Source organism: Macaca nemestrina, chromosome 5, assembly GCF_043159975.1.
Source record: "Macaca nemestrina isolate mMacNem1 chromosome 5, mMacNem.hap1, whole genome shotgun sequence".
Taxonomy (NCBI): Eukaryota; Metazoa; Chordata; class Mammalia; order Primates; family Cercopithecidae; genus Macaca; species Macaca nemestrina.
The window spans coordinates 71,554,905-71,568,366 of record NC_092129.1 but is presented as its reverse complement, the minus strand read 5'-3'; the positions used below and the strand labels follow the sequence as shown (position 1 = coordinate 71,568,366).

At 36.2% G+C, this 13,462-nt stretch overlaps 1 protein-coding gene across 17 annotated transcripts in view; it reads left to right on the top strand.

Moving 5' to 3' along the window:
* The window catches only part of LOC105489042 (spectrin repeat containing nuclear envelope protein 1), a 536,331-nt gene that overhangs the window by 211,857 nt on the left and 311,012 nt on the right, over positions 1 to 13,462 (top strand). For all 17 annotated transcript variants that reach the window (XM_011753636.2, XM_011753647.3, XM_011753641.2 and 14 more), the window contains 6 exons: positions 910 to 1,060; positions 4,456 to 4,683; positions 5,080 to 5,178; positions 6,901 to 7,088; positions 7,478 to 7,601; positions 9,753 to 9,919. In XM_011753636.2, the coding sequence (XP_011751938.2) occupies positions 910 to 1,060; positions 4,456 to 4,683; positions 5,080 to 5,178; positions 6,901 to 7,088; positions 7,478 to 7,601; positions 9,753 to 9,919 (957 nt within the window). The remainder of the gene's footprint in view (positions 1 to 909; positions 1,061 to 4,455; positions 4,684 to 5,079; positions 5,179 to 6,900; positions 7,089 to 7,477; positions 7,602 to 9,752; positions 9,920 to 13,462) is intronic.

The window sequence follows — 13,462 nt, the reverse complement described above, 5'->3', positions numbered from 1 at the left end:
TATTATTTAACTTGACAATCAATAATGCCATTGAATTTTTCTTGATGTCTTCAAGTGCCTTTTGGTAAACAGGGATATTCTTTCACTTTTTGTTTTTAACCCAAGGACTTACCAGTTCAATTATATGCTGTTAGTTTCTTAGTCTTTTTCTAAACTGAAAGCCAGTCACCTAGTTATACATGCATAGCTAATACAAATTAGAAATCTATAGTTGAAATTTTGTTCACTAGATTTGATACAAATAAAACCTAAGTTGTGTAAAAGTAGTTAGGGTGCTCATATACAAGAATTTATAAACGTCTTTTGGAATCAAGACCATAAGACATTTATGAAAATGGCTGACATCACAAAGATTATACATCCCAGGATTAGCTCTGATAATAGAAACAGTTCTTGCCCAGCAGCATGGGATTGAGATCATGAACTCTGTCTCAGTTGATAAGATGCTGTTTATAAAGGTCTTTCCATAGAAAGCATCACTGTAGTGTCTCTCCTTTAAGTGTAAGAAGAACATGTCTTTGGAAATAGGACTATTGAAAAGCGGTGTACACTGAAATCTCCTCTGGTGTAGTTTATAAAAATAAGTCCTGGCAACTACTGGTCACATGCAGAGTTTAATTAGATTATACCTGGATTCAAACCCCTTTGAACCCAGCAATATTTTGTTCAAAGTGCAGTTTCACTCAAAGTATAGATACTGCCTCATTAAATGTTCATTCTCAGAGAAGATAGGAAAACCTGATCAACTACTCAGAACAAATGTGCAAATTTCTTTTAGCTCGAATAGTTTCAACTTTGAAATGGTCACAAATGTCTTCATTATCTTTTCACCTAGTGATTTCAAGGAAAATGTGTTGTTGTTCTCTATTAAAATACTGAGTTTTATTTACTTAATTTGGTTAATTTTAGTATTAAAACCATGGAAATGGTGAAAACCAAGTGGGATCATTTTGGCAGTAATTTTGAGACTCTGTCCGTCTGGATAACTGAGAAAGAAAAAGAGCTCAATGCCTTGGAAACTTCGTCATCTGCCATGGACATGCAAATCAGCCAAATTAAGGTGACCTGCTCACACGTTATATTTATAATCCATGTCTAGCTTTTAAGAACTACTTTCTTACATTTCATCAAATGCTGTTCGGTCCCAGGAAAAGACTTTCATTGCAATGTGAACTATCAAAATTCAATTCACACAGATTACCAAACTAAGAGGTCTGAATTGATACTGGGCAACACTTTATAGTTGGAATTATGTATTAACATTGTCTGACTTGTGCATTCAAAGTTAATATTTGTGAAATATCATTAAAATATTTTTATGGTTACATTAATTCTTTTCCTTGATTTTGAATTAAGCTCAATAGAATGCTCTGCCGATTTGTTATACAACATGAAATGTATTCATCCTGTACAACTCTAAAATCCCATTTCCAATGTCTAGCTCAAGTATTAGTGGTACTTACCCGCACCAATCACAAGGAGGAGTTTGAAAAGCATCTTTCTTAAGTGAAGCAATTCTACTCCATGGTTGTGTTTTCATGTATGACCTTGGGGCATGGACAGAGGTCCTCTGATTCCTTAGCTCTCCCAGCTCTAAAATGACCAGATGGATAGATTATCATTGACCACTTCATTCAGACAATTCAAGAAGAAAAACAGGCTTAAAGAAATGAGCTTGGAGTGTTTATTTCTCTTTCTTTGGTACAATTTTATACCACACATTTTCAAAATTCAGCCACTTTTTCTACCTCAGCTTTTTTTTTTTGGAATGGGAAAACCCTCCGCTATTTCATTCAATTAAATATAGTGAAATAAATACCAAGGTGAGGGAACATTTCACACTGTGACTCAGAACAAGTCATTACCATGTGGAGGGTGGGAGGGTGCAATGTTGCTCAGATAAGATTACCCACTGTGCAGATCATCCTTGCTTCTCACACATCTTTAGCAATCAAGCATACGTGGAGTGTCATATACACAGTCTGCTATGTCTTCTTTGGTATACCAGGAAAAATAGATGTGAGGCCATGGAAAAATATTCATTAATTTTTTTAATTGTTCAAATCGTTTTTAAAAGTTGTTATTTAATCATTTTCACTAAATTCTAAGAAAAAATAACATTTAAATAGTTTTGTCTCAAAAATGTCCCCTTTTGAAAATTAACACACATTTTTCAACATATTTACTCTTTTTTTTTTTTTTTTTTTTTGAGACGGAGTCTCACGCTGTTGCCCAGGCTGGAGTGCAGTGGCGCGATCTCGGCTCACTGCAAGCTCTGCCTCCCGGGTTCCTGCCATTCTCCTGCCTCAGCCTCCTGAGTAGCTGGGACTACAGGCGCCCGCCACCGCGCCCGGCTAATTTTTTGTATTTTTAGTAGAGACGGGGTTTCACTGTGGTCTCGATCTCCTGACCTTGTGATCCGCCCGCCTCGGCCTCCCAAAGTGCTGGGATTACAGGCTTGAGCCACCGCGCCCGGCCATATTTACTCTTTCTATAACTCATTTACTATTATTTCCACCATTGTTCCAGAACTTCTGGAATGTACCAACTATCTAATGTCATGTCTTTGTTGTTCTCCAGAAAAAAAGATTACGTATTTTCTTAAAATATGTATTCACTCGTCTATTTTTATTTTATCAGACTAGAAATACATTTCAATACATCCAATAAGGCACTTTTTAAACTATCTAAAATATATAAGTGAATATGAACACCAGGGAAAAGATATTTGCTAGAAATAAGCAAAGTTACAGTGGAATACACTGTCCTGTGGAAATTGGTCTATTAGGTTCATGTTTTATTTCCAAACAGAAGACTACGTTACAGGAAATGTTTAAAATATAGTAACACTTGTGATAGTGTTTTCCCTTTAAAACGATCTTAGGATTAAAAGTAATGAAGCATTTGCCTTGTTGGAAGACAAATACACTAAGCCCGTTTTTGTTCATTATTACATGCCATTTCAAATGACTGATGTCTTATTCCTAACTTATAATTGATAAATGATAAGAACATATGCTGGGTTCATCTTCCATCTTCTTCTCTTGAATGGATTTATTTTTACCACAATCCAACAATATGATTGAGTGATTTGTATATATGAATTTGTTGATGGCAAGTATTACTCTAATAACTAAGAGCTCTGTTCTTAACTAAGTTTGTTTCACCGATGTGTTATAAGCAACTAGAACAATTATTAGTGCTTTATAGACAACCTATATTTTTTAAATTTATGATTAATTTTTCTAAAAAATATAATCTTAAAAAACAGCAAAAGAAAGCAAGCCTGTATTAATGCTCAAATAACAAATATTGATGAGATACACCACTTCATTCATTCATATGAAAAATAAAAATACGTGATGCGTATCCAACATTTAATCGTATGTAAATTATTTCTGATTGTCTCAGCTAGAGAGATTATTTCCGACTATGGTGTCTCATCTAGACAGAAGTCAAAACTTTATTTTTCTCTAGGATAATAGTATTTTCTATTTAAATTATCTGAAACTGAGACTTGGCTGAATTTTTTATGTATTTTGATTGAATAATTTGGCACTTTTTCTCAGAGAAATAATTTTCATCTTCTTATATACAAACAAGCTTCTATGTTTGTGAGAGACACTCCACAGACACACATAAAACACATGTGCACATGCACACATTTCCTTAATAGTTATCAGTATTTTTCAGGTGTTGGCTAAGATGTAAAATGTCCTTTCTTCCCCCAGTTGAAATAAATTGAAATGACAGTATGTGGGCTTTTCCCTGTCAAGTACATAGCAATGAAGTCCCTCAATCAGCAGCCTCAGCATCACATGGGGATTTGTTAGAAATGAAAATTCTTGAGCCCCACCTTAGACTTAGTAAGTCTGAATCCTGGAGAATAGGGACCAGATGGTCCTAATGCATTCTAGCTTTGGAAACCACTGGCATCAAGAATAGATGACAAGTTTGAAAAAGGAAAATTGCTTTTAGGTAGGTGTGCAGTTATTAAACCTTTTAGTAACATATAAAATACTCAACTACATTTTAGAAAAATAAATGAATGTCAATATTTAGCATTCTAATGGGTTACTGAAACACAGTGCTTTCCCAGCTCAGTTAATTAAAACGCCTAATTTATAACATAAACAGATAATTCTCTGTACCTTCAGAGATACTGTAAGTGTCCCAGAGACATCTCCTTGCTTACTTCACTGCAAGCAAGAGTAGCTATTTCTCCTTATTCTCTATCCAGCAAGCACACCCCCAACCCCCATCACTGTATTTTGCAGACATTTTCGGCATGTCTCATCTCCCCAAGCACATGGTGTTTACTCATAGCTGCGCTCTAACCATCCAAGTCTTCAAATATCAGTTAAGGAAATATTCCCTCTTTGCAGATAATTGTATCATTTCAGGAAGGCAAGCTTGCTCAGCCTACATTGTCATTTTTCTTGTTTTAACTATTAGGTCACAATTCAGGAAATAGAAAGTAAGCTTAGCAGCATTGTAGGATTAGAAGAAGAAGCGCAGTCTTTTGCTCAATTTGTTACCACTGGAGAATCTGCTCGAATTAAAGCCAAGTTGACACAAATAAGAAGATACTGGGAAGAGCTTCGAGAGCATGCACAGTGTCTGGAAGGAACAATCTTGGGACATTTATCTCAGCAGCAAAAGTTTGAAGAGAACCTTAGAAAGGTAAGAATTGGTTCACCTATACTTAACTTTACATATTTCACATTGTATTTGTGGTAAATGCAATAAATACTTTACAAATAGTGGAATAAGAAAAAGACATACTTTGTCAATCATCTAACAAGGTGTCAATGATGAGTAAATTTATAATTATTTATATGGCACCTTTTTTAGTGGCATGTGAGAATGTTACACATTGTGTTCAGTTAGTCATTAAGACAGTTATTTTCCTTTCAAATAATGAGACACATTGATTTTAGATGTTTAAAGAATGCATGCATTTTATAATTACATTAAAAGTTATCCATAAAAGGTAGATACGCCATTTTCTCAGTAACATTTTTTTGCCTGGCTATGTGTTTTTCCCACTGTTATTTTTATATTGCACCCATGTTTTAGATCCAGCAATCTGTGTCTGAATTTGAAGATAAACTTGCTGTTCCAATTAAAATATGTTCTTCAGCTACAGAAACATACAAAGTTCTTCAAGAACATATGGTAAGAGTATGCTTCAACATTTCTACTATTTACCAACTTAAATTTTGACAATTCCCACTTGAAAAGAAAATACAGTAAACTTTTTAAGAGAATTGAAATTGGAAAAATGTTTATATGAGTGGAGTAAGTATATAGATTTAATGTATTCACCTTATATAATACAAGACAGGTAAGGATGTGAATAAATTTTCATTAAAGATGCATATTAAAGGAGTATTCATTTCAAATGTATTTCTCTCTTTTAATTAGAATGAGTAACATTTTTAGAGCTTAGCTTTAATAAACCCTGTTACCTCTTGCCAGCATTATAAAAATGTATGTGTGCAAGGAAAAAATATGTATGTATAGCTGTCTTCAGATTTTAACCCACTGTACTCAGATGTTTAAGGAATATATCCTCACTGACCAGTTTCCAACAAATGGCTTTTGTCATCATTGTGAATCTTCTGCAAGGCAACAAGCAGATGGCTCTGGCAGAATTTAGGGGGAGGAACAAAAGGGGAGAATTATGCACAAAGAAATACTACCATATGTTAATTAATAAACAAAAATACGAATATGATTCCTATTGCACGTTCATGTGTGCAAACATTTGTAAAGGTGTACGTAATAGAAAACAAACCATTGACAAAGGCACTTCTGGAAGGGGGAGTGAGATTTCTATTGTTTAAATATTTATAATGAGAATACACATCTGTGTTACTTATTTGTAATTTCTTTATACAAAAAATGAGGAAAAGTAGGAGAATTCAGTGTGATGAAATTATTTTTATAGACAACTAAGTTAATAATGGAGGACCAAAGAGACTAATATTCTATTTTTCCAATATTTAGATTTCCTAAAGCAAGTTGTTTTTCTGTGTCTTGATTTTCTAATCTGTAAAATGAAGGTAATGAAAAAACATACCTCTTAGGGTTCTCAGGAAGATGGAATGAGTCAATGCATGGGAAGCAGGTAATGCAGGGCCTGCCACATTCTGAGGCACTGTGTAGCTATTATTATTATTATTACTATTGAGATAGCAGCTTCTTCAGCCATAACTCTTTTTATATGTATTTTTTGTAGTGTTTATAGCATGTTACATGTGGGTTTCATGAGTTAAGAATAGTTTTTAAATACATATCTAGCATAAAGTCACTAATAATCTTTACAAGTTATCTAAATTGTTTAAATACATATTTAGCATAAAGTCACTAATAATCTTCACAAGTTATCTAAATTGTTAAGGGAAAGTTGAAAGTTTTCAGATAAATAGCAGCGCATTCTTGTTTGGAGAAGTGTCTCCATTTTCATTTTTTATTTCTGTATTTATGAAGTCACTTTCTTCTCATTTTCACTCTGTCTTGCTGCAAATCATGGGCACAGACCTTTTAAAAATATATTTAACTTTTATGTGTTTTGGGGGGTGCACATGTGATAATTTAATACATTCATATAATTTGTAAAAGTAAAATCAGTGGAATTGGGACCTTCATCACCTAAAATATTTGTGTTTTATTTATGCAAGAAACATTCAGACTATTTTCTAGCTATAGTCCCCTGCTAATGTATTGAACACTAAGTCTTATTTCTTCTATCAACTGTATATTTGTACCCATTCTTAGTACCATTCTTGTCTATTATGACTGAGAGAAAACATTTTGCAATGATGGGTGTCAAAGAAAGATGCAGGCCTCATTGGCTCTTTTGCTTTCATTGTATTCTTCTCACACTCTTCTTAGGATCTCTGCCAGGCCCTGGAGTCACTGAGCAGCCTGATCACCACCTTCTCAGCCAGTGCCAGGAAGGTTGTGAACAGAGACTCCTGTGTTCAGGAGGCTGCGGCTCTACAGCACCAATATGAGGACACCCTACGGAGGGCGAAGGAGAGACAGACTGCACTGGAGAATCTGCTGGCCCACTGGCAGAGGTGAGCAGCATTTTTCCTTGAGTTGCTGCCACTATTAAATAGGAAATTCTAGATTAGCAGTTCTATATGTGATGGGGAATAATTATCCTACATGCAAAACACATGAACTTGTGGGTCTGCTGTAGGAAACTCTTGATCTTTGTTATAAGGCAAAGATTCCTGAGAGTGGAGAGGATGTATATGGATCTTTACATATTATCCAATATAAACGTGAATGCAGGGACGCACATGAAAACGAACGGAGTGATTTTTGTGCTGACACATCTAAGACTGAGATAACTGAGACTGTATTTGCTATGGTTTGTGTTGGACCCTCCAACTTCAGAAAGGTTTAATCTCCTAGTATGACAATTTTCAATGAATTTGTTTCTGTTCTCTACTTCCTTTAGGCTAGAGAAAGAACTATCATCCTTTTTGACCTGGTTAGAGCGGGGTGAAGCTATAGCCAGTTCCCCAGAAATGGACATTTCTGCAGACAGAGTCAAAGTGGAAGGTGAACTTCAGTTAATACAGGCAAGTTCAAGGAAGTGTGAGGAAGGAAAAATAAAATGCTTTTTGTTACAGTTACATTATTTAAAAAAATAAAATAATGAAATAAATAATCGTGTATCTCCCTTCTTGCTTTCGTTTTGTGATTCCCGAAGCATCATTTGACATTAGGGTGTTCCAAAAAGAAGAAAGCAACCATGACCTGAAAGGGAGAGAAACTGACAATGAGAACTTTGTGATGATCAATTTCCGTGATGTGTTAGAAAATCCTGTAATGTAATGTCTGGCATCTGAATAACATGCTTTGGCAAAGGAGTTGAGGAAAGGTTGGGTGGGAATATAGATGAAAGAGGTTGGCTATCAGTTCATAATTTCTGAGGCTGGAAATAGATATAATCTCTTTACTCTTGTAATTATATGAATTTTGGGCAATAAATGGTGTTCTTTTAAAGAAATAAGTAATAGAATGTAGAAAGAAGTTGCGGTAATGATTATTCTCATGGAAGACAAAAAAATGAATGAGCACAAATGTAGGTAATAAGTACAATGACAAAGTTTATTTCATACTTGAGGAAGTCAATTATTTAAACTCAAAGAAAGAAAATCTTTGAGTATAATTGAAGCTAAAGGCAATGTTACTGATTTCTAGAGATTAATAACTTGCCTCAAATGATGCTATCTATGCTGGAAAATTCAACAGTCTAAATTGCGTCTCAAAAGAGATTTATTTTATTACAGATTTATACTCCAAATTCCTCCCATCAACTATTATAAGACGTTTAGGAGGAAGCTACATTCTTTTGCCTTTTGTAATTGCGTCTCTGAAAACTCTGTCACCAGTGTCTGTAGCATCGGAATCTGTTGCCCCACCTTTAAATGTTCTCCTTCCTTGACTTGGGGGGTACTCCATTCTTCTGGTTCTTCTGCCTTTCTGGTTTATTAAACACTGATTTCTGCACTCATCTTCCACAAAGTCCCTTCTCAGAAACCTGTAATGACTGTTTCTTGCCCTGAGCATAAAGGGCAATCCTGATCTGCAATCTGGTTCCTGTCTTCTTTCAAATACACACGGGGTGTTCCCAGAGGGGACATCACAGGTCTTTTCCTTATAAATGAGGAAATTGACATAAATCTAAGTGGGCATGTCAAACTGTTGTTGCACATCTCCACGTGGAAACTGAGTGCCATATGACTGAGAGGACTACAGACTCTGTTACTCCTGCATCCTGACATTGCATCAAGTAAGGTGGCCTCACCTCGTGGGCTGGACCTGACTTGTGCATTCCCACCTCCTGGCTCTGCATCCTGCGCTGTTTCTTTGCTTTGTACCCAGCGTAAGTTGCAGTTCTGCTTTATGATCTTATCTGTCATCCACAGGCTGTGCACTCCTTCCTCTAATCCCTTTAGCAATCTTGCTTGTATCACATATGTGGCCTCACTAGGAAGGGAAGGAGAGCATTTTGACAAGCATCTACTTACTATCTGCTGTGCCATACCTATCATTTCGCTTAACATCTTTTTTTATTATTATTACCTATCTATTGGAGTGTTTATATTTTATCTCTTGTTAGGTAGGAGCCACAACTTTTATGCACCTCACAGCACCTAAGAGATTCATTACCTGATTATGTTTTAAAATGAAGGAGTTCTGTTGCTTAAAAGCAAAATGAAGAGCCCCTAAGTTCTCCAGTTTGGCCTAATCTGGTCTCTAAATAGAGAGGGAGAACATGTCCCAGGCTAGAATTGCATCTCTCTTATTGTTAGCCATGCACTGAGTCTCTCCAGCAATAATTTTTCTTTGATTCTCTTTGCCTACTCAGTCTCTTAGTCGTGAAAGAAATTCTACAGCTTCTAGATTTGCCTAACTTATAACTCAGACTCCAGAAAACTTATTCAGGTTCTAGTCGCATTGTATTACTTGATTTAGAAATGGATCCACTTCACCTTTAATGGAATGGAACCAAATTCCATTAAAGGTTAAGTGGATGAACCAAATTCCATTAAAGGTTAAGTGGATCCATTTCTAAATCAAGTAATAAAAACTCTCTTCAGCCTGGCCCCGATGACTTACATTTCGCAAGAATGCAAATCCTTTGGACAACAGCCCCCTGTGTCACATGGTCCTTACTTTTCAGTCCTGTTGGGATGACATCTGTAATGTCTTGTATTTTTCAGGCACTGCAAAATGAAGTTGTATCCCAGGCCTCATTCTATAGCAAACTTTTGCAATTAAAGGAATCATTGTTCTCAATAGCCTCCAAAGATGATGTGAAAATGGTGAAACTACATTTGGAGCAGTTGGATGAGAGATGGAGAGATTTACCACAGATAATTGACAAAAGGTTGGTTCTAAAAGATAAATATTCTAATATTGTTAATTTTTTTAAATGATGAGCATGTAAATTAAGAAAGCATAGTTTTGTTTACTTTTATTTAACTTGGCTACTCACCTGATAACTACAGAAGGGAAGAAAACTTTTATTTTGAAAATCAAGATCCACAAAACTGAGCATTTCTGATGAATCCCAATTCACAATTTAGTCTAAAATAAGGGCAAGTGATTAAATCATTTGAAATAGATTAAAGAGAGTAGGATTGCTAATGCTGTATTATTTATTGCTTAAGCTGTTTTGTATAGGAAAAAAAATGGTACCTAAAATTTTATCTCACATGACATTTCTCAACCAGAGGCATTTTATACACATATGCTAGTCCATTTCATTTTAGTATAGATATTTTGGAGACAGCAAGGGAAATTATTGATAAATGGAAGAAAAAACTGGATTAAATCTTAATTAACTAGGTGATTAACAACTGGCATCTATCCCTTTCCAATATACTAGAAAACAAATTTTCTCTTTAAGTTGATGTTGATCACCTGTGTGATCTTAGGCATTTAACCTTTCCGCCCTTTTAAAAAATTCATTCATTCAGCAAATATTTCCTGAGTTTCCACAATGAGTAGCATACTCTTCTATGTGCTGAGAATCGCAACAATAAAGAGTTTCATCCTTTGCTTTCATGGAGCTTATATTTATTCTATTATTTATTTATTCCTGTATTCAGTCAATCAACAAATATATATCAGGTGCCTGCTGCGTACAAGGTACCATATCAGACACCAAAAGCCATAAAAATAAATAAAACCTAACCCCAAATAATTTACCGATTAGTGTGGGAATAATGAGGGGTGAACACGAAATATTACAGGATCAAAAAAAGGGACATTTGAATGGGCTCAGAAATTTACAGAAAGATTTGATGCCACCTCTTGAAAGGTGAGCAATTATCTGTAAAACAAAGCAATATCTGCCCTCTGCCTATCCCTTAGAGGGAAAGTAAAGGACTTTTAAAGTGATACCAATGTGTGAAAGCATTGAAAATATAATGCATGCATATAAGGATAATGTGTAGAAGATTTTGTAAATATTAAAATGTGAAAACTGATTTAAAAGTTGAACTTTGGATACAAACCATTTTAATAAATACTAGTTTTGATTAAGGTATTATTTTTAATACATTTAGTTTCTGATCTCCAATTGCCTACTATTTATTAACTAATTCATTTGTTACACACACATTGATTGGTCCCTGATGATATCCCAGGCACCTTTTTAGGTGCTGAGGATACAGCAGTAAGCAAGGCAGTTACAGTCCATGTGTGGAGAGAGGGGAGGAAGGAGCTAGGTGGAAAATAAATACATAACTAAACAAGTAAACAAACAAGACGATTTAAGGTACTGTTCAGGATTATGAAGACAACAAAACAGGGTAGCATGGCAGGGACTGCAGGATGGTGTATCTTTAGAATTGGGGTCAAACAATGCCTCTCTGGGGAGATGACATCTGATTAAGATCTGTGGGCTGTGCAGGAAGCAGACCTACACAGGCAAAGGGAGCAAAAATGGCAAAAGCTCTAAGGCAGTAATGAGTTGGTTTTATCGGGAGACAGAGAGGTCAGTGGGAATGTGAGGCAGAACTGTCAGATGAGACCAGATAAGTAGAAGATATGAGGTTTCTTGTAGACCACAGTAAGGAGTTTGGGGTTTTGCCTTCTTAAGTGCAATGGGAAACCACCTAGTGTTTAAGCAGGACAGGGCATGCCCTGTTTACATGAAATCATGTCTACTTATTATCTAGAGAGTATATTGTAAGGAGGCAAAGGTGGGAGGGAGGAAGCCAGTTAGGAGGCTTTTGAAGGTCAGGCAAGATGTGAAGAGGTTTAGACCAGGATGACGGCAGTGGAACTGGAGGGAAGAGCACAGAATCAATGTATAGTGTGTGTTGGCAGGGAGGGAGGAGTGGGGGGATTGCAGGGCCAAGGCCCTTGGCCCTCTGGAGGTTAGAAAATCACTGACATGAGGCAGGTTAATAGAAAAGGAATTTAAATTTATTTAATGTATATACACAGGTGTCTTCAGAATGGACACCCAACCTCCATTGACATACAAAATATATACCATATTGAGGTTACAGAAAGATTGTGAGCTCAGAAAATGGCCCAAAACAGGTTTTCATGGTAATACAGGTTATTGGAGGGAGAAAGGAAGAGGCTTGGCTAGCAAAACTGGACTTGCAATGTAAATGAAACCTCACAGGTACAGCCCTCAAAGAGAATAGACGGTAAAGGTCTCTTTCAGGTCTTCATGGTGTTTGACTCTCAGTTCATATTTCCTAGATCTGGACAAAGGCAGGGCTAGCTCATTAGTGCAGATTCTCTACAGATCTACAGAAGCAAGTTTACCCCCTCCCCTGCCCCCCGTAAAAGACAGTTTTGCAGGGCCATTTCGGAATTTGTTGAAGAAATACATTTTGGAGTCAAGTATTTTTATTTCCTTCAGATCCCATTTTGAAACTTAAAAAACGTTTTCACATTTTAAAAGCTAAATGGAAAGTTTTGAAGAGATTTGTGTTAAAGTTTGTTTGATAGAGGTTGGGTGCGATGGCTTATGCCCATAATCCCAGAGTTTTGGGAGGGCAAGGTGAGGGAATTGCTCGAGGCTGGGAGTTCAAGACCAGCCTGGGCAACATAGCAAGACTCCATCTCTACAAGGAATTTTTTAAAAAGTATCCAGGCATAGTGGCATGTACCTGTAGTCTCAGCTGCTCAGAAAGCTGAGGCAGGAGGATTGCTTGAGCCCAGGAGTTTGAAGTTATAGGGAGCTGTGATTACACCACTGCGCTGAAGCCTGGGTAACAGAGTGATACTTGGTCTCAATTTAAAAAAAAAAGAAAAAAAGGTTATTTGATAGAGATAGACAAAGGAGTGGAAAAGCAAATTAAGATAAACAGAAAAAAAAAGCAAACTGAAATATGTTGTTCCATGTCTTCTTTAGTCAGTCTCTTAGTCCTGAGAATAGATCAGTTCAGTTAAATAGCTATGTCCCATTCCAGAAGGTGGCATTGCAAATGGACTGGGCCTCTATCTATGATGCAGGCAAACAGATCTTTAATAAGATGCATTTCTAAGGAAACAGAAGAAAAACAAAGTTTAATATCTAGAGTAGTCTACAGACTTGTTTTTCTAGAGTTTGTGAAATATCTTCAGATTGCAGTAGTAATCTGAACAGATTTTTCTGGATTGTAGTTCAATTCAGATGAACGGTCAAGTGAACTTTCTGAGAAGTCAGTATACCAGCAGGCACATAGGTTGTTTACTTACAAGTTTCTGTTATTTCTCACAAAGTTTAGCTGCCTAGCTTCAGTTTGTGGGGATTTAAGAAAAGCAGTTTTTGAGCATGGTGGCTCACACATGTAATCCCAGCATTTTGGGAGTCCGAGGCGGGTGGATTATCTGAGGTCAGGAGTTTGATACCAGCCTGGCCAATGTGGTGAAACCCTGTCTCTACTAATAATACAAAAATTAGCCAGGTGTGGTGGCAGGT